General features: G+C 39.5%; 1 protein-coding gene across 4 annotated transcripts in view; it reads left to right on the top strand.

The window, feature by feature from the left end:
- The window catches only part of DCLK1 (doublecortin like kinase 1), a 244,478-nt gene that overhangs the window by 165,496 nt on the left and 56,709 nt on the right, over nucleotides 1-22,273 (top strand). For 3 of the 4 annotated variants that reach the window (XM_057410443.1, XM_057410442.1, XM_057410445.1), the window contains exons 5-6: nucleotides 6,708-6,824; nucleotides 17,537-17,631. In XM_057410443.1, coding sequence (XP_057266426.1) covers nucleotides 6,708-6,824; nucleotides 17,537-17,631 — 212 coding nt within the window. Of the gene's footprint in view, nucleotides 1-6,707; nucleotides 6,825-16,438; nucleotides 16,617-17,536; nucleotides 17,632-22,273 lie in introns of those variants that run through there. The other variant, XM_057410444.1, reaches the window with a different exon arrangement.

Here is a 22,273-nt window from a genome sequence, read left to right as displayed (position 1 = left end):
TGTCTATCCCAATCACTGTTATCTTTCGATAATTATCACAAGTGACTTCGTAATGACATCAGCCAACTCTCTCAGCATCCCTTCTTGCAGGGTGCATCCCATCAGATCCCATGGACCTACGTAGTTCTACTTTGCTAAAGTATTCTGTAATCTCTCCCTCTTCCACCAAGGGTAGATTTTCCTTTCTCCAGGCTTTCCCCCTGCTTCTGCCACCTGGGATTCCTGAAGACCAGACTTGCTAGTAAAAAGTGAGGCAAAGAAGCCATTAAGTACTTGAGCCTTTTCCATATTCTATGTCACCAAGGCCCAGCCTCATTCAGCAGTTGGTTCTGCCCTTGATATCTCTCATCAGGTTCAATTCCAGTTGGGCGTTGGTTTTCCTAACTGTCTGCACACTCAGACTTCCAGGTTACCTGTCCCTATTTCTATCTTCTTTATACTTCCTTTTTATGTTTGAGTTTTGTCAGGAGCAGCTTGTTCCTCCATATAGACATCCTGGCATTTTTGTTCATCTTCCTGATTGTTGAATGAACTCTTTTGGAGCTTGGAGAAGATGATCCTTGAATGTTAATCAGCTTTCTTGGGTCCCTCTTTCCTCCAGGGCCTTATCCAATGTGACTTTTTTAAGCAGATACCTGAAGGATCTAAAGTCTGCTCTCCTGAAGTCCAGAACTGTGATCTTGGGTTTTGTCCTCCTCCATCCCCTCACAATCCTGAACTCCATGATTTTGTGATCACTGCAGCCAGAGCTGCCTTCAGCCTTCACATCACCAGTGAGCCCTTCCTTTTTTGTGAGTGTAAGCAGAGCATTTCTCCTCACTGGTTTCTTTATCACTTGGATCAGGAAGTTGTCATTGATGCTCTCCAGGAACCTCCTGCACTGTTTGTGCCCTGCTGTGTTGTTCCTTAGGTTGGTTGAAGTGTTCCCCAGGTGGACCAGGACTGTGAATGTGAGGCTACCTCAAGCTTTGAGCAGAAAATTGGACTAGAGAACTTCTCATGTCTAGCCTGGATTATCCTATGAACCTGTGATTATTGTTCATTTCTCAAATTATCATATGAACATATGGTCATCTGTGTTTCCGCTTCAGTGGGGAGATTTAATGTTCAGCTAGCTGTGAAAGGTAGCTTTCTCATAGGATAATATGCCACTAGTATAGAGGTCATGGTCTGTATGTAGCCCATCAGGACAATTTTCAGACTACTATTAACATCACCCTTTTGACTAAGTGAAGAGTGATCAAATACCCTAGGGTGCAGCCAGCTGCCAGTCTCTGTCTTTCCCAGAAATGGTAGCACCCCTCCATATCATATGAGCAGGAGCATTTCTTGCTGGGAGAGGAGGAAGATGGTTGCAAGATACTTTTAGCCTCTGCAGTTCAGGTTGCACACACTTTGCTTACACATGTGTGACAAACTTAAGATGAAGAATAATAACTTTTTAAAAAATTGGTTTGCTTTCATTTCTTGAAGAGTTGGTTGAAAATTATGTAAGGTTTGTCTTGAATATTGTCCTCAACAGCATTATATCACTAGGATGGAAAGGTAACCTGAATGCGCATTTAGCTGACTCTTCTTTCCTTTCATACTACTTTTCACCTTTCCAATACTGTGAGAGGAAATACACATCCAAATACAGAATCTTATCTCTACCCTCATTCTAACTCTGGGTACTTATAAGGTATTGAGGGAACTTGGATGAGTATTAATGTTTATAATAAAGTTAGAGTTAAACTTTAGTGTATAGCATGAATTGCAGGAGAGGGATGCAGATAGTTGTTTTTTTATATGTTGGAAACAGAAAAGCTTTTTACATAGTAAAGTATATTACAGAAAGTAGTTAGCTGTTTTCTTCATGGACTCTTCAGTTTTTCTACTAAGCAAATGGTTATATTCTAATGGTTCTAGCTTGATTGGGTCATTCTACTTGAGTCTTGTTGTTTGTTGACCCTTGGAATATTCAGTTCCCTTCCTGATGGATTCTTGTGAATGGGGCAAACACTGGGATTACATCCTAGTTTTATAAGATCAAATAAGTTGGCTGCTAGGGGTTTGGGCATTTAAAGTCTTTGTTTACAGTAAGGTAAAGAACCTGTTAACATTCCACATATATAGATGGTTTCTGGAGCAGCTGTTTATGCCAACAGGTCAACATAAGGATCCTGCTGTGGTTACCTAGTGGAATCTAATTGAAAGCTTTCATCTAATTCCTCCTGTTTTCAGTTGATAATTTCCTCTTCAAAAGAGTAAATGTTTTTCTCCATTTCCACTCATTGTTCAGTATAAAATGAGAGTAGTCATCAATGAATCACACTAAGTGTCAACGGAAAGAAGTAAGCTACTATTGGGCATCAGGAAGGTGGGAGAGTTTGAGAAGACAACAAGCTTCTCTGGGAAGACCAGGGCATTTATCCGGCCCTCTCAGCTCTCAGCTGTGCTGGATATTCACAGTATCACAGTATCACAGTATGTTAGAGATTGGAAGGGACCTCGAAAGATCATCTAGTCCAATCCCCCTGCCGGAGCAGGAACACCTAGATAATGTTACACAGGAATGCGTCCAGGCGGGTTTTGAATGTCTCCAGGGAAGGAGACTCCACAACCTCCCTGGGCAGCCTGTTCCAGTGTTCCGTCACCCTCACTGAGAAGAAGTTTCTTCTCAAGTTTAAGTGGAACCTCTTGTGTTCCAGTTTGTACCCATTACCCCTTGTCCTATCATTGTTTGCCACTGAGTAGAGCCTGGCTCCGTCCTCGTGACACTCCCCCTTTATATATTTATAGACACTGATAAGGTCACCCCTCAGTCTCCTCTTCTCCAAACTATAGAGACCCAGCTCCCTCAGTCTTTCCTCATAAGGGAGATGCTCCACTCCCTTAATCATCTTCGTTGCCCTGCGCTGGACTCTCTCCAGCAGCTCCCTGTCCTTCTTGAACTGAGGGGCCCAGAACTGGACACAATACTCCAGATGCGGTCTCACCAGGGCAGAGTAGAGGGGAAGGAGGACCTCTCTCGACCTACTAACCACCGCCCTTCTAATACACCCCAGGATGCCATTGGCCTTCTTAGCCACAAGGGCACAGTGTTGGCTCATGGTCATCCTGTCGTCCACTAGGACCCCCAGGTCCCTCTCCCCTACACTGCTCTCTAACAGGTCATTCCCCAACCTATACTGGAACCTGGGGTTGTTCCTGCCCAGATGCAGGACTCTACACTTTCCCTTGTTATATTTCATCAAGTTACTCCCTGCCCAACTCTCCAGCCTATCCAGGTCTCGCTGGATGGCAGCACAGCCTTCTGGCGTATCAGCCACTCCTCCCAGCTTAGTGTCATCAGCAAACTTGCTGATAGTACACTCAATTCCCTCATCTAAATCATTGATGAATATATTAAATAATACCGGTCCCAGTACTGACCCTTGAGGCACTCCACTAGTTACAGGCCTACAACTAGACTCAGCCCCATAGACTACAACTCTCTGGCTTCTCTCCTTCAGCCAGTTCGCAGTCCACCTCACTACCTGATCATCCAGTCCACACTTCCTCATTTTAGCCGTGAGGATGCTGTGGGAGACCGTGTCAAATGCTTTGCTGAAGTCAAGGTAGACCACATCCACCGCTCTGCCATCATCCATCCACCGTGTTATTTCCTCATAAAAGGCTAAGAGATTGGTCAAACATGATTTCCCCCTGGTGAAGCCATGTTGACTGCCCCTCATAACCTTCTTATCCTTGATATGCCTTAAGATGGTACCAAGGATAAGGTGTTCCATCACTTTCCCAGGGATGGAGGTGAGGCTGACCGGTCTGTAGTTACCCGGGTCCTCCTTCTTGCCCTTTTTGAAGACTGGAGTGACATTTGCTTTCCTCCAGTCCTCAGGCACCTCTCCCGTTTCCCAAGACTTGGTAAAGATGATGGAGAGTGGTCTAGCAATGACTTCCGCCAGTTCCCTCAGCACCCGCGGGTGCATCCCATCTGGACCCATGGATTTATGGATGTCCAGATTGCTCAACTGGTCTCTAACCCATTCCTCATCGACTAAGGCAAACCGCTCCGTCGACCTGACTTCATCTAAGGTCTCAGGGGTACAGGGCTCTTCAGGACTGCCCGCAGCAGAGTAGACAGAGACAAAGAAGGCATTCAGTAACTCTGCCATCTCTTTATCTTCTGTCACCAGGGCACCCATCCCGTTCATCAGTGGGCCTACATTGCCTCTGGTGTTAGTTTTGTCTGCCATGTATTTAAAAAAGCTCTTTTTGCTGTCCTTGACCCTTCTTGCCAGGTTTAATTCTAAGGATGCCTTAGTCCTCCTAGCTGCCTTCCTACATCCTCTAGCAGCAGCCTTATATTCCTCCCAAGTGGCCAGCCCCTCCTTCCATGACCTGTAAACTCTCCTCTTCCACTTGAGCATACCCAGCAATTCCCTATTTAGCCACGCAGGTCTCTTGGCCCTCTTCCTTGACTTCCTACGTGTCGGGATGCTCCGATCTTGAGCACGGAAAAAGCAGTCCTTGAATGTCAACCAACTATCTTGGGCCCCTTTACCTTCAAGCAGCCCTGCCCATGGGATTTCCCCTAGCAATTGCTTGAAAAGGCCAAAGTTTGCCCTGCTAAAGTCCAGGGTTGCAATTCTACTTGGTATTCTACTAGTCCTGCCACACAAGATCCTGAACTCCACCATCTCGTGGTCGCTGCAACCAAGGCAGCCCTCAACCCTTACTGCTTCAACCAGATCCTCCTTGTTAGTGAGGATGAGATCCAGCAGCGCTCCTCTCCTGGTCGGCTCATCCACCATTTGCAGGAGGAAGTTATCATCCATACACTGGAGGAACCTCCTGGACTGCGGCTGGGTTGCCGAGTGGTCCTTCCAGCAAACATCAGGGAAGTTAAAATCCCCCACGACGACCACGGCCTGTGACTGTGAGGCCGCTCTCAGCTGCCTGTAGAAGGCCTCGTCAACTTCCTCACCCTGATCCGGTGGTCTGTAACAGACACCTACAACAGTATCCCCCTGCCAGCCTGCCCCTTAATTCTCACCCACAGACTCTCAACTCGCTCATCATCTGTCCCTGGACAGAACTCGGTGCACTGTAGTTCCTCCCGCACATAAAGAGCAACCCCACCACCCCGCCTGGCTGGCCTGTCTTTCCTGAAAAGGACATAGCCTTCCATGACTATATTCCAGTCATGTGAGCTGTCCCACCACGTCTCTGTAATTGCCACCAGATCATAATCTCCTGACTTAACACAGGTTTCCAACTCCTCCTGCTTATTTCCCATGCTGCGCGCATTGGTGTACAGGCATTTCAGGGAGCGAGCTGAGCACACCGATTTCAGCCTAGGATTATAGGAGGCCTCCCAGTCTTCATTAATTCTGGAGCGCTGCCCCACTGGGGCAAGCCCAGCTACAACCCCATCCCCCTTCGAATCTAGTTTAAATTCCCTCAGTAATACGTCAATTCTTGCTTCTATTTCCTTCAAGAACTTGACAAAAGACAAATAGGACAGCCAAGAGAAATACAAGATAAATACATTTCATGACATCATTCTTTGGTGGATATGTTTAAGTTATTTAGTTATGCTCAATTTTATTTCTTTGTTCTCTAATCTGTCAAACTATGTTACAGACTGAACTGATCTGTGAAGACTAAATAATGTGCAGACTCGTACATGGTATTTTCTGACTAGGGACAAAAAAAAATCTTGTTTCTCTTAGCCTGTGTTGAGGAGCCTCAACCATGAGAAGAAAATGGGGAACAGGTCTGATATAGTACTCTATTTTTACTGATGTATTTTTAAACAGGTGAGGTATACTGACATCATCAGGTGAAGACAGTATAAGCATTACTGCATACTTCTAGTTGTATGTTGACAAAGAAGTGAAAATGTTTTTTTCCCCAACTGTGTAATATGTCTGGTGATTAATTCAGTATCCATTATGAGTGCAAAACATCAGCGTTTTACACACTAAGTTCTTTCATCCTCAGGCCAAGAACCATTTTGCAGGCATAATGCAAAAATGCTTATAGAGCTGTGTGGGTGTATATAAGCTCTAACCTGAACATCTTGAAGTGTTCTCAAGTGGGAGGGTAATTTTGCCTCTTCATTGATTTTACTGAGGTTTCTTATGAGCAAGTAGTGCCATTTCCCTCAACCTGTGATGAATTGCATGTGCTATACAATGTGGGCTGTTGCTCACCAGAGGATTAAGCAGGAGCAACAAACATACTTCACTTTCTTCAAACCTTTCATGAGTGACAGACACCTGCGTCATCTTATACAGTCCTAACATTTTGATGTATAAAAGCAGCCTTCTGGTTCATCCAGAGGAGACTGCCTAGGTCGACAGAAGTGCTTACACTGCATTTGGATCATTTACAGAAAAGAACACTTGTGCTGAAATCCTCAAAAGCAAATCAATTTTATGTATAGTCTCAGCACTGTTAAATTAAGCTATCCTAAGTACCTGTGGTAACCATGGTATCTGAAAGTCTGGATTACTGCAGCAGTTCTTTGTCTGAGATGTGGTACATACTGTACTTCAATTTTAATGGAGCCATTTATACAGATTTTATATTTTCCCATAAAACTCCTCAAGGTGAATGAAAACAAGCGTGGGCTAAAAGTTTGTGCTTTTCAGTGCTTTTTCTATTGCAGAATTTTGCTGGCTTTCTTAACTGCTAAATTATGTAGTTTCTTTGTCTTTTAGAATGTCGGGTGGTGAAATCCACTTCCTATACCAAAATAGCTTCGACTTCCCGTAGAAGCACCACCAAGAGCCCGGGCCCATCCCGACGCAGCAAGTCTCCTGCTTCTACTAGCTCAGGTAAAGCACATAAGAAATCTTCCTTAACAACAGCAACCAATCTGTTCCAGTACAATTGACAATGCATTTAAAATTCCATGTTTCTGAGGAAAAATATTATATGTATGAAACAGTCCATAGTAAAAATTCACTTGTTTTCTTAGTTGTATCTGAGATGAAGTGTCTTCCCAATACAAAATGGTTCTTCACTGTTCTATAAATCATGATCTGGCATTACCATGGTTCAGTTTATTTTCTGTGCATGATTTTGGTGCCAATACCTAAGCACTGACAAAAAGAAGGTATTCTTTGTACTAGAAACTGAATGAGCACAAAGCAGAAAGTAGTCCAAGTTGCACAGCATAAGTTCTATGTTGATTTTGCAATCGTCTGTTGTATTTTGAGAGTGTTTTTGTTTCTGAGAAACTGTTTCTGAGAGTGTTAAGAGGCAGCAGTGAGGAAAGGATAGGTTGAAGACAACGAGAATATTGAGGAAAGGGTGGCAAGTCAGAGAAAGAATTCAATTATGGATGTGAATGTGAGGTGCAAAGATAGCTGAGGAACAAAGAAGTCAAAGTTGACCTAACAATTCAGTGGTACAGGCTGGAGAAGACACAGCAAAAAGCTTTAGAAAGGTCAATCTGAAGGGCCTTGATTTGACTGCCTTTGGAGTTGCTCCCACTGAATAGTGTACCACTAGTTCCTCCCTGCAGCTTTTTCCAAAGCAAAACAAATAAATAGACAAAAAATGCATTATGTAATTTGCCGGTATTGGTGCCTAAAAGTACAAGTAATACTTGGTGTGGGCCAGTTGAGTAGTCCCAGTCCAGCATTTGCAGCATTGCTTGTGAATTTGGATTTTCCAAGAGGCAAGAGTTAGAGCTATCTGAAAGTCACTTCACTCTTTCTGCCCTGTCTTCTGCCAAGAGGGAAGTGAATGTTATTGGGACCTACAACAAGCACCATAAGGTCTTTATAGGGATGTGATGAGGACAACGGTGCTTCTAGCTGGTTTCGCAGAGGTGGTGGCATGGGCCACTTGGAACCATATTTTTTACAGGAAGACTAAGTTGAGAAAAAATGCTTCCTTACTCACAGAGGGAGGAAAGTGGGAGAGACAATGAGAGATGAAGGCATAGATGTGGGTAGCAGGGCTGGGGGACAACGTGCCACCTGCGCAGCCTAAGAACAGCTGAAATAGAGAAACCTGAAAAGAGGTAATGGTAAAAGTTATCAAGTGCTAGGAACAAGGCCAGAGTAGTGCTTTCTTAAGCATATATTAAGTATCTTTCTTTGTAGATAGGTGGAACAGGGTTTAATTTAACTTTAGCGAAGGAGGCCCCTTTTAGTGTATGAATGTTACAGACTGTCTCTGGTCTTTTTCTAATGAATAGTCAATTGGGAGTAAAGGTAATGGACACTGAATGCTGTATGTTCACTTCTATGTGGAATAACTATCCTGCTATGCATAAAAAATGTTTCTGCCATGGGACTAGCAGCATTTTTGCCATGTTGACTAAGTGATGCCTTTGTTGAGTTTGGTCCTGAGAGAAATAGTACTGGTTTTACTTAAAAATACAAGGGAAGGATAGGTAAGTAAATCTTATTTTCCTGCAGGTCAGTTTTATGGCAGGTCTGAGCAGAATACCATTACATGTTCAATCACTGCAGCAGAGTAGGGAATTATTTTACATCTTTTTTTTTAAAAAAGTAATGTTTTCATTATGCCATAATAATAATATTTTGTTACATTTATAGCAAGAAACAGTGTAGTGGAGATATTAAAAATGCAAACCATTTTGGAAGTTTCTGTGTTGATGATAAAAATATCCTTTGTAAAAACAATAAAATTACAGGAAACAGACACATACTAGTCTGTCAAAAGATGGTCCATGACCTTGCCTATTTGATATAATCGTTTGGACACTGTAATTAAAATTTTCTTAGAGAAAGACATTGGGCAAAGCCGTACAGGAATGTATAGGATGTCAACTGGTAGGAGCATGGGTGAAGAGTTTGACCACCCTGTCTGTAAAGAATTGCTTCCTAATGTCCAGTCTTAACCCTAATAATAATATAGTGTTACTGTGATCTAGTGATATTTGGTATAGTGATGCTAACATGTCATCACTATATTTTACTTTATTTTAGTTATTAAACTGTTATTAGACTACTGTTAGGGATTTTTCTTTCATTAGGGATAAATATAGAATTACTAAAGAAAAACAATAGATTCTTTGCTCAGATCAAAGATCATACACATTCAAAAATGAAAAGGTGTATCATTTTGTGAAGAGTTGTATCATAAAAGAAAGTTGAGAAAAGTAGGGGTAAAAGGCAGGCAGAAAGCATTATCAATAGTGTACCCTTGAGAGAAAGCAAAGCAAGCTTTATGGAGAAGAGCATGTTGCTAATTAGAAAAAAAAATCATTCCTCTTGTTTGATTCTTGCTGTATTTTGAAAAGGCTACGCATTCGTGCTACGCAGAAGGATCAGATATCTGCCTCAGTCATTAATTCATGCCTATATCAAGATGATGCACATGGATAACTACATGGGCCAAAAAAGAAAAGTTGCATAGACAAAGACTGTGTCAAAAAAAAACATAAAATCTCAAATTTGGATATTAAAATAGTATTTTTCTTCTCATCAGGCACAGGATAACTGATTGGGATTCATTATTTATAGAGTTAATGAAGGGACAGTCAGGGTCATTTCCCCATTGTTAGGGAAGCAGATGTGTAAGTGAGCCTGGGGCATGTAGCTTTGATTAAATCTGCTTTGATTTAAGCACTTAAATACCATCCTCAAGAATTGTTTCCTTTCTTTGACATAGAATTTCAAGTGGTAAGTGGATTAAACCAAGTTTTGGGTTGAACAAAATGTTTACAAATACAATGAAGTCTACAAGTCCTTTGTTCTGAGCAAATAACCGTATGGGGTAATGAATTTTCCAAAATTCATCCCAATAGCTTTTGAAGTCGCTTACAAAAATTAAAGGGGTTATTTTGTGGGATTGCTCAGTTTATTGATTTTCTTTACTGTCTTTTTCTCATTTTCATATCTCTAAGTTTGGAGCAGTACCATTTTATCGAAACTGGTGCCTTGAAGACAAAATCAGTAATGTTAACAAATGATTTTTAGAGAAAATTATTCTTGAAGGCCTGAGTGTTCCCTCTCCTGGAAAAGCCCCCAAGCACTGGGGGCAAAGAGCTCTTAGTGACATTCCCAAAGGTTTTAGATAACTTCCACCCTTTGGAAGTGCCTTTCCGTCTCCATTGCCTGTAAGGTAGCATCCTCATCAAACTTGAAAGCCCCATACAGAACCTGCCATAAAAACACTGTCCAGCTTTGCGTGTACATGGCCATGGGAGTAACAACATGGGAACAATGAGATAAAAAAATACTATCCCACAGGCTCTGTGGACAGCCACAGCAGCATGGGGGAAAGAGTAGAGCTATGAGTGAAAAGCAGGCTGCAGGTTTGGAGAGAAAGACCCTTAGCGAAACCAGGGGCTACGTTAGTGCTCAGTGCCATGCAGGTTCAAATCTGTGCTCTGGTCAGCTGAGGGCAAGGAAACGTCAGTCTGTAAGGGAATGAGAGACACATTCTTCCCACCCTTTCTTGAGGTACACAACCTATAGCAAGAAAAAAAAGCTGCATAGAAGTGTAGAATAGTTAGGCTTGAAAAGGACCTTAAGATATTTAGTTTTACCCCACCTCACACTAGACCATGTCATCCAAGGCTCTGTCCAGCCTGGCTTTACACCATTTCTTGATGTATTTAAGAAGAATGTGTGCCTTTCCATAGGTGGTAGTGTTCACTTTTCTTTCATCCATCTAGGCTTTTTTCATTTTGTTGCAGGGATTTTTTGTGTTTGTTTTTTTTTTTTTTGTTGTGTTTTTTTTGTTTGGTTGGTTGGTTTGGTATTTTATTGTTTCTGAACATAGCATATGCTTCATGTGCTTACATTTTCCTGGTAGCCTCCCTGGCTCCTGAGAGCAGATGCATCCTATTTCTATATAAAAACACAGAATCCTCTTTTTTTTTTAAAAGAGCACGTGCAAGCTAGGAAAATCTGTGGTAAGGGCTGACTTCTCCATTATGTGTTTTGTTCAGTTTTTTATTTACATCTGACAATGTTCTAAAACAGTACCACAAGACAGCAACCTCACTGCAGGAAGATCTCTTTCTGGTTTTTCACAAATGCATTTAAGGCATCTGCTTCAAAATGCTTTCAGTCTAAACAGAGAAGAGAAACAGAAACATAGTATGACTTCCCAGGCGGTCAGAGGGCTCAAGTCTGGTTCCAGGTTAAACAGATAATCCTGCCTCTATTTAATTTTCGTGATGTCTTCTTAAAGCTTGTAAAACAGTTTGATTTTTTTGTTTGTTTGTTTAGTTTGTTGTTTTTTTTTGTTGTTGTTGCCATCAAGTACTATTTAGCAAAGAACATCAAAACAGAGATGTTGAATTTTGATGAGACCAGGCATCAGCTTGTTGCTGGTGACTGAAAATTATGAATGTCTGACAGCTATTCAGTAGCTATCAGCTTCTGCCCAGCTATGAATTAACACCATTGGTGGAAGCCCCAGTGCAGGTGAAGAGACAACAGGTTTGAAGAAAGCAGTGCTTACTTCTTCATGAGCATTAGTTTTAAGAGCAGCATGAGACTTTTGGAATTATTGTACCATTGGTCCAATAAATTAAGGAAAGATACTGCATTTAGGTAAACTCTTTTTAAGCTTCTGAAATGCCAATTCTAACTTTCAGGATTTTCTCTCAAAGATAACTGTTTTCTTCTTTTTCTTTTTTCTTTTTTTTTTTTTTTCTTGTTTCTTTTCAGTTTGGGCACCTCCTGTCAAATTTCTTCCTTCTCACTTTTCCTCCCCTCTGAGCTATCACCTGTTCCCCTCAAACTGTCACCCAAAATATTTTCGATGCTTGAAATGTTATTCGTAACAACAACTCGTTTCATGTGGGGTTATTTAGGATTTTCAGTTATTTAGTTCAGCAAGCATCTATTTCAAGAGTAACAGGGTTGATATGTACCTGTTCCGAATGGCAAAGGGAATGTATGTGAAGAATGGGTAAAGTAGGTGGTATTACCAAGGGCTGTGTGGTTGTTGGGTTTTTTTTTAACTGTGAAGCTACAGGTCAATCTAAAGGCTGGTAGATGTTCTCTAAAGAAAAAAAGGGTTTAGGGTATTGAAATTGGATCTTACTGAAAGCTTCTCTAGAGCAGATGCCTGTGCTTTTCTCAGGTAGCTAGGAAAAAGGAGGTAGAAGTTTTTCTGATAAAAAAAAATGTCTTCATTTAGTTTGATAGTTGATGAACCATCCTAGGCTATTATCCAGAAGCAGCCCTTCTTTAGCCAACTGACTCAAGAAGGTCTTTTGGATCCCAAAGGAAGGAACATGATGTATCATATTGTCTTTGGCGAGGTCACATGTTTTTATTCACACTGTTACAGGTACTCAGCCGACAGATTTTGTAATAAATATAGTGAAGCAAAGCTTCCCTGAAGCCAAGAGTACAAACCCATGGGAGCGACGGAGTCATCCTACAGACGCAGGGATTTCCATATTATTTTTCCTTTTATTGTGGCTTTTAATTTTTTATTTATTGTGTTTGTATTTGATACAAACCATTAAAAATTAAGTTCTATCATTTTATTGCCTGTAACAACAACAACAGAAAAAAAAAGAGTTTATATGAGAAATAGATTTGGCCAGACTGAATAGTTTAACCTTCTTAAAGGATTAAAAAGTTAAATTGCATATGAGCATCCTCAGAGTTGGTACTTATTCACACAGACTGATTTGGGAATCCTAGTATTTCCAATTAGACAAAACAGTTCAAAAGAGAGATTCTGAGCTCTGCGCTGTTTGGGATACATTGTGCAGCTACCACAGGTACCAGTGACTTATAGGGACTCAGGTATTGGTGGCTGCTAGGATGCGAATGTAAACCTGACCTGAAGGTGACCCTTTCTGCTGACATTTCTCATGTTGATCTGTTCATCAGATGAAAGCTCTGTATGGGTCTGCCAAGCCTTGTCTTCAGTGGCAGACAGATCTTGTATCTGCATAACTTCTTGACACAAACTCTAGAGAAGATTGAATGCAAAAAGGACAGTTTTAACATCAGTTAAAACAAATGCAGTACTGATTATTTGGCATTTTTCTCAACCAGTTGCATGCTAAGGTAGAACTCAAAAAGCCTTATCTTTCTGGGAAGCGATAATGAGGGCATTTGCTCAATGTGGTGTTCTGGACAAACTGTCTTTTGGAATGAAGACGAAGATGACGAGATGCATACATGCAGAATACAAAGCAGAAGGGATTAGAAGGCAATGTGTGGTTTGTTTCCTAACTACTTTTTAACTACATAATCTTATTGAGACAAAAATGTTGTTTTGGAAAGGACAGTAACAAAACTACAGGAGTAATTGAGACAAGATCAACTAGTGATTTTGTATCACCATTTTCTAGCTGACAGTTGCTGAATATGACCTAGACACAATGTGATTTGTGTAAGTAATTTTTCAGTTCAACTTGTCCCAGTCGTAAGTAAGTTGTGGCTGTGAAAAAGCCTGCACGATTCCTTTCCCTTTGTCTCCTCTTGCCTCTTTGCAAACACACTTGTGTTTGGCAATCTGCTTTTGGAATCACAGAGTTATCTCTCTGTTCTGTAGAGTACAAGATGCTAATGCATCAACAGACAGTTTTATAGGAGGCTATGATTTTGATACAGTGCAATGGCACTGGCAGCTTCTCAGACTGGCACTTTAATTCTTCTCAGACTGGCACTTTAATTCAGCTTTGCTCACTTTTTGGTTTACTTAATAAAAAGATGCCCTATCAACATTTATTTATTGGAATGCCTTTGGAGTATTTTTTGTTTGTAGCATTTTCACTGGTTTATAAACTTCATCATATGAAAACGTATTTTGCATTTATCTCTGTAGATGATGGTATCCAGCTTTAGTGTTCTATTTTATGGGAGTTTCTGCCTTCATGTGTGTGCCAGGTGCTGGAAAAGCAAAGACAGGTCCTTGCCCTGTTATGCATCCTCAGCAGGAAAGGACAGTAAGGAAAGGAGTTCACAGCTAAGCAGTTGCATACATCTGCTCAGAGCTGCCACAATAATTTTGTTATTGTTTTAGCCTTTTAATACAGTTTTTACCTGTGAAATTCTGAATGGATAAATCTTTTTCATGAGATGATGAGAGTCTGTTAAGCTGAAATCTCTGACTCCTGCCATTTTATGAATGAAAAGTGACAAGAAGCCTCTTGCCTCACTCAATAACATGATTAATCACAACAGTGATTTACCAATTTCATATGTCTTTATCTACAGCGAGGTTCCCTATAGGCATATGTGCTGTATGAGTCAGTGAGAAATGCAGTGCAGATGCTGGACAGGAATGCAGTTTCCAAACATAATCCATTCCACCTAGAACTGGATTTTAGAGCTGTTTATATTTCTGTACTTACATGTAATATATTATTATTTAAAATTACAGATTTTGTTCACTTAATTATTGCCATGCTATCTGGTCATGAGTGGTGTATGTAAGAATGGTATAGTGATTGTAAATGGAGTTCAGGAAGGGGGGTCAGAATCAGTCCAGTCTCTTCCTGCTACACACCTAATATCAATTCTATTTGCAAATAGTATAATGACTCCAAAAGAACTAGATTCAGAGGTGGAATGGCCAGCAAGCCATATACACGGTGATAAAAAGGAGGGCCCCTGGGGTGGACTGGGGAATTATTCAGAATTATCATTTCTCCCCTGCTGTGATGTCTCTCTTAAGCATTACATCAATAATATCAGTAGTAATGTATATCTCCAGGTATGCAGAACATAATTGTTGTCTGAAGACAGACAAAATGATGTGCAGGGAGAGTTTCTTCTGCCAGAACTTAAAGCCTAAGTAGACAAGTGGTAGACATTAAATGAATTGTCTGATGTTGTGCAGGTTGGGAATAGAATCCGTCACCCAAGTCTTTGTTCAGGTTGACTGTAATGTAGGCTCTGTATGGCTTTCAGTCATCAGAGTTTATTTAATGGAGTTCTGCTCTTGGAATAAAATCCACCAAAATTTGTAGGTGGAGAGAATTTTGATGATTTTGCTTCATCTCCAGCATATCCTAAACCTCTAGGTATGTGGGTTTGGATTCACCTTGCCTAACTTTACAAGTCTACACTGTAGTGAATGCTCTTAGTACATTGTTCATAAGGTCTGTTTTAGATGGTTGCTTGTGGATGGAACATCTCATGCTATGACAGCAGCTTGGTTAAAATAAGGTCCATAAAACTACTTCAGATGTAGAGCCAATAAAATAGGTACCTAAAGATTGCTAAAAGGAATCTCATCCCCAGTGGTAATAGTCATGTCTAGAGTTTCCTAAACAGCTCTTCATAAGGAGACCTTGTACACTCACAAAAATCCTGGTATGTGTTTTAGGTATTTATCACCTTTGTATTTTGGATATGGATAAGGAGGTGAGCAAGCTCCTTTTAAATCTCATGACGGCCTTGATCCATTAATTGTGCTCTTTATTTCACGTATTACAGACAGCCAACAGAAGCACAACTATCATAATTTTCCCTTTTAGAAAGCCCTGTTGGAGACAGCATTGGTGCTTAGCTTAAACATGCTAATGGTGGCAAGTGAGTAATTTTTAGGGTTTATAGTACTTTGTTTCTTCATCTCAAGTAGATTTATTTACAAGAAGTCCTTTAAAACTTTAAAAGTTTGAGATTCTAAAAAGCTCATTTTTCATGGCCTCATCTTGCCTTTTTCCTTAATTATTTTGGAAGTATTGATAATAAGTTTTATTTTAGCCATTTTGGCCAGACCTACTGAGTGTTTTGCTGAATACTGTATGAACTTCAATGAATGTGTCCGTATGTGTGTGCTTTCCCCCACACGCTTAGTACAATATTTGAACCAGTTCTGATACGTGCAAACTATTGTCCTCTGTGTAAAGAGAATCCAAAGCCTAGATGAGTGTAATGGTTTTCTAGAAAATCAGCTTACTGAGATCCAGTTAATGTATTTTGTTCCTATGGTTATACAAATATGTTGCGCCTTTACCTTAAACAATGCCTTGCACAAAGTGATGTTGAGATTTGACACTCATAGCACTATTAAATGATCATTATTTATCACACAGTATAATGTATTTTACTTCTGTGTGTGGCATGGTAGGTATACACGTTTCTTCCTATAATGTGTAAGACCATTATTAACCAGTGAGAACAATGTTTTTATGTAAAAAGTAAGAAAAATCTATTTAAAATCCCTACTATATTATCCAAAGGAATTAGCATTTGCTTGATTGCTAGTCAGCCAAGGTTTTACAAGAGTTATTGTCATTTTGATTTTTGGATGAATCATTTGGTATATTGCCCCCAGAGGCACCTCATTATGATTCAGTGCACAGCATAGAAAATTGCTTCAGCTTTCGGGACTCCATGGAAAGCGAGTGGGGGTTGCAGTGGCTCAGCATTGTGAAGCAGCAGCATTGTGCTTAATTGACACCTTTGATGTATCCCTAAGACAGCACCTGCACCTCCCACTGCTGCTCTGAAGACGTCAGCCTTACGCAGAAAAGGCTTCTGCTTATGAATCCTGCATTGCATTCAGCTCACTCTGTGAGCAGCCCCAGCTATCCTTAACTAATCCCATTGCTTCTCAGTTTGGCTACAGCTTGGCTTAGTACAGAGCAGGAATTTTGCTGCTTGCTATTGTCAGGTTAAACAGTAAGATTTTGTCCATGTTAGAACACATAGAAGGTAAGTCAAATGCCTTGTTGTTATCCTAGTATGTAAATATTCTCCTAAGATTCAGAATCTGGGAATCTGATTGTTGATTCTTTTTTCCTGGTGCTGATAAATGTGGACTGTGATATAACAATTGCTTGTTGAAGAACATTTACATATATGTGAGATACATGCTTTGTAGTGATTTGGTATGAATATTATTGTAGTGATTTGGTATGAATATTATTGATAGGCTCTCATGTTATTGTAGTAGAATTCTGTCCTCTACTGGTATTGTTTTGTTAATTTAATGGATAATGTCACATGCGTGCAAAGGATGGCTTCTAAAATGACCGGCACTAACATATATGAAGGAACTTACCTATTTGAGAAAGTGGGGTGCTTTGATGTAAGTCAGACTTACATGCCTCTAAAAAGCCCTTCTCGGTTAAGTCTGAGGTGACGTTTAGGTCAGATGGTATTGTAAAAATCTCTTCAGATGAATGAGTGAGGAGCAGCAACAGCTGATATGTTCTTGCAACCAGTATTGCTTTAAAATCTTGGTGGGTAGTGGTTCAAGCCATAAGTAAATGGTATTAAAAGGTTTACATTAGCAAATGTTTGTTAGGGTTAACAAAGCACCTTGCTCCCCATCACTTTCAAGCACAGGAACAAGTACAGTGTAAGAAAACATGATCATGTACTCTGCTGTTGACTAAACAATCTTTTCAGGTTTGTTAATCACTTGTTTGCACTCTGTATAAAGATTGGCTTCATGAACCAAAACTCTAAGGCAATAGTTCTTTTGTGAATTACCTTATTTAATGTTTAAAACATTAAGCAAAACCAAATTAATCTATTCAACAGAGAATGAAAAGAAATATGTTGTTTCAACTATTTTTTTGTTTTAAATAATGCCTTGTATTTATTTTTTCCATTTATTTTTCTTTTAGTGAATGGAACCCCTGGTAGCCAGCTTTCTACTCCCCGCTCTGGGAAGTCTCCAAGCCCATCTCCCACCAGCCCAGGAAGCCTACGGAAACAGAGGGTAAGGAAATAAGGAGACTGATTTCTGAGCATGACTGGGGAGAGTTTGGCATAGGGATTGTTATCTGATAGACTTCTCCCCACTGATTCCTTGTGTGTAGGGTGATAGGGTGGAAGAGCCTGGCTACCGTCCTTGTGTTTGTACAACACCCTGAAGCGAAATACTACTGTTCTGTGTCTGTCAAAATGCTAAGTATGCTGCGAATTTGTTTCTCCTTGAGGGGAAAACCAGGGATATCTTTCTCCTATTTTACAAAACTTTTGTCTTGTTTTGTTTCAGTTTCTTTTACCAGATGTTTCACAACTGGAAGGAAACATTCACATTGTCAAAGACATATTTTGTTCTTAATTTGCCATAGGCATTACGTCACTTGCAAAACCTACAAACAGTTTTAATTTTGAAGCAAGGTGAAAGAACGCACTGTGGAATTTAGAAGCAGATTAGCTGTGATATCATAGCCTTGCGCAGTGAAGATACTATCAGTACCAAGGCAGCATGAGACTTGTCAATTACTTTGTTGGACCAGAGTTACTAGTAGCTGTAGATTCTCCCTAGTTATAACCTGTAGAGGAATCTACAGTGTACCTAAGCATGCATCAAGAATTAAGGTAGTACCTATCTTAATACTGTAACCCACTGACAAAATATTAGTTGTTCAACCCAAAAGGCTCCACATGCTGATTTAATTAATTGTATCTGTTCAAAAGCAATGGGTCAGATGTCTGTGTGTCTTCTGCTATTTCTAAACTGTGATATGTTCTCAATGAAAGCTTCCCTAGGACAGTACTCTGTATCTCAGACTTATTTATAAACACAGTTTGAACACATGCTTTTTCTGCCTTTTCAGTTTTTAAACAAAGACATAATTTGTGTCTCTCAAAGTAAGGGGATTAGGTACAAGATTGGCAGTGCTGGACTTTAGGGGCTGTTGCAGACCTGATTCCCCAGATACCCAGATCAGGAATAGCATGTAGCATGACGTAGCTTCTAGCCCATGTGCCCTTCTTGCTGTCCAGTGGATACCAGGGAGCTGAGGAATTGTGCCTGCCCAAGTCTTACCTCAGGCTGGGATAGAGCCATGGGTTTCTGTGTGACTAGTTTATAGAAATGGAAGCCAAGTGTGATCCTGCAATATGGAGAGAGTGAGAGAGCAGCCGCTTGAAGCCTCAGGGTAGTGTTGTGGTTTTCATCACCTGGTACACAGAGAGTGAAGATGAAAGTTTCTGTACTAGGGGTAAGCTGGTACTAAAATCTTCTTGTATGCTATGTCTTACGCTATTGTTTATTCTTACTGTCAAAGCTTATTAATGAATCATTATTAAGTTGCCAAACAGGGAACAGAGTCTCCGAAATGAATTATACATTATTTAGGTGGATGATATCAGTATACAGTGGATTTTCATTTGCTGTAAGGCTGTCTCATTTCATTGGTAACTTTCCTAAACTTCCTTCTCACCACTGATACTTCTCTCCCCACAGTGAAGAGATGTTTTTTCTGTTAATGTTTGTGGGTGAGTGAAGGGGAACCATGTGGTCAACACTGTTAGACACAAGGGGGTTTTGGCCACAGTTTTTCTGACTTTCAAATATGAAGAGGAGAGCAGATAGGCTTCTTATCCATGTTCGTTATGTGGAAGTGTAACAGGATCATTGAATGTCAGTATTATGGATGCAAAGGGCTGTGGTAGCATAATCATGTTGCTAACTCAAGAGAAAATAAATATTAAAGTAAACTAGAGGAGAGGTAAGACATTTTTAAAGAGTTGAATTCCCTTCTCAGATATTCATATCCAACCTCCTTGACCTCGGTAGGGGACCTTTCATGCTTGTCTGGCTTTATTTTGAACAGATTTTTTTTTTATTTTCCTGATGAAACATGGAATACATTAATGTAAAAATAGATCCCAGTCATGTAAAAATGCATGGCAATAATATTATTTAGGTTACAAAATCAATTGATCAGAACTTCAGGGATGGGAACTTGACACTTGCTCTGAGAATTTATTTCAGCTCCTTTCATGTTTAACTTGAGAAGTGAATGAGCTAGAAGTTTAGTGAAAAAACATATGATTGTGTTGTTAAAGGTCAGAATGTATACTCCAATGACTAAGTTAGTTATATGAACAGCCATTAAACGTTGCTTACTAATCTTAATTTTCATATTAGGAGTATAAATGGTGTTCTCTTTGGTTTTAGTACCAACTTTTGTATGTTGCCATTTATATTTTGAGGACAGGTGATTTTATGAACAATATTTTCATAAGCCAAATTTGATCTCAGAGCATTTTGCTTTGTCTTCAATGGCTTCAGATACAGGGCTGACAAGGCAGTTGTAGGAGGGTTATTCACTAAGAGGTTGTTGAATTGTTGGTATCGTGGTAGACATACAAGAGAGGAGACTGATTTCAGTGCCTGCCTTGTCTCAGTGTTTCAAGGTGAGGTATTCCTACTCCATCTGAAGAGTGTTGGCTGCTAGAGCCACATTTTAGAACTGGAATGCTAGGTCCTGGGAGTGCCAGCTCAGCTGTGTAGTTCGTTTTTTTTCTGCCCCTCTCTTGTTTAGAGTTAGAGGAGTGCATGTTCTCTTGTGCTATCAGATACATGGGATGTGAGTGGTGTATACTGGGTCAGGAAGGGAATAGAGAATGCTGATTCTAGCATAGCCTGATTGTAACTAATCCATCATCTCTTCAGCATCCCCAGCTGAGTGCTGTCAGGGAGTTGTAGGCTTAGTATGTCAAAATGCTGAGGGGTTTGGACAGGCTGCCAGGGTTTGTCCTGGGAGGTGCAGGGAATTTATACTTTTGGATTCAGAGGCACAAAAGCAAGGTATTTGCAAAACCTGGGGTATTTCTCCCTCAGAGTAGTTAAGTCCTGTAAAAATAGTAGAGGTGGTAGAATTTTCCAAAGAAAATATTCCATCTAATTATGGGGTTCATTAGGCAAATTAAAATAAGGATCAATCATTTTACTTACTGGCCTTTGACTGAAAGTTTTGCACTGATGTAAATAAAGCCAAAAATGCTGCTGTGGTAAATGCTCATGAAAGTAGTACTCTTGTAACCCTAGAGATAAGATTTTTCACTCTCAAAAGCTGCAACATAAAAAGATCAAGTTTTATCCTTTCTCACTTGCATATGTGTGTGGCTGAGTTTTTTCCAGAAATTCAGAAATCAGTGAAAGCTACATTTTAATACTCTTGGGAGAAATTCAATCTATATTTAAGGAAAGTAAGATTTGAAAGAATAATTTTTGGTTGCAATACAAGGACTTCAAAGTGAACTAGGAGCCAGCTATCAGCTGTCTGAGCTAACTATTAACCAATTATCAACTTCAAAGTATTTTAACTTGCAGGCTGTATACTATAGGTATACTTTGCTGTAATTTAATTCTTTCTTTATATTTATTCTTAAATAGGAAATTAAGAATTTTGGTTTAAAATTATTATGTACTTAATAGTGTATTTCCACAGAGGATTAAAACATCTGAAATTCAGATTTATAGCAGTTCAAATAGAGTTATTGTGTTGCACATGCATATAGTTCCTACCACAATAAAGTATGCTTAATGACCCAAAATCAGAAAAGGTGACATGGCAATCATAACAATAAATATGCATAACACATTTTATTTGATTGGCCTTTATAATGCTTAATGAGCTTATTTTTCCTCTGTCTTTTAATCAGAGTAATTGACTTCAGTTAAGGTAGACATATACTATTCATCATACCTGATTTTCTGTTGCTTGCCATTATCTTAAATGTTTTTTCTACTTGCCTAGAGCCTGCAACCTATAGAGTAATAAAAAGTAGATTTAAGTTATTTCTTATCTAATCAGAGTTGGATTGTATGTATATAAGGTTTTTTTTAGCTATATGTGGCCAAGAAGTCTTATTCGTTCAGCAAGTTTTGTCTTTTTATTAATCTATGCAAAATAATAAATATGTTCTTATATTTTTCAGAAATACAGCTCTTTGGCTAATTATAGGCAAGGAAAATTCTTGCAGAAAGGAAAAGTTTAAAAAAGTTTCAAGTATTTAAATGTATATAAAAAAACCAAAGAATATGATACTTAAATTTCATGCATGATTTTGCTTTAAAACAAGCATAGAGTTATTAAAATAAGCACAAAACCATTCCATAAATATTAAAAGTAAGTCCCCATAAGCGTCTTCTTTGTTAGTTCTGAATGCATGGGGTTTATACTGAGAGAAACTAAGCCATTACCTTGAAGATATTCAAAAGTTAGTGTTACCCTCAGTAGCAAATCAAGCTATTGTTTTTCTGTATTACATATTAGAAATTCCCAAACGGTATGTGCTGAAAAGAAATTTTAATAATTAACTAATTATTTAGTATTCATAATGACATGATCTTGTCTGTTTAAAATGCTTCTTTTGTCTAAATATTTCACAACAAAATAGAAATGTATTTGAGATCTGATTTTCACTCAGAAAGTGCCTGCAAGTAAAACATAAAAATGTGTAAATTATTGAGATCCTAGTAAAATTGAAATTTATAGAGCATTCATTTTAGGTAGTCCTTGTTTTATAGGATAGCTTTTCGATTTGTTTATTTTTGTGTCAGTTATTTTCCTGTGATTAAAAAAACCGAACAAACCCCAAATCAAGATCAATCCTAA

The sequence above is a fragment of the Pezoporus wallicus genome, unplaced genomic scaffold, assembly GCF_028554395.1.
Source record: "Pezoporus wallicus isolate ANWC-B61680 ecotype Strahan unplaced genomic scaffold, APGP_CSIRO_Pwel_v1 contig_1876, whole genome shotgun sequence".
Taxonomy (NCBI): domain Eukaryota; kingdom Metazoa; phylum Chordata; class Aves; order Psittaciformes; family Psittacidae; genus Pezoporus; species Pezoporus wallicus.
The sequence above is the reverse complement of the archived record's forward strand: the minus strand, read 5'-3'. Positions and strand labels throughout refer to the sequence as shown.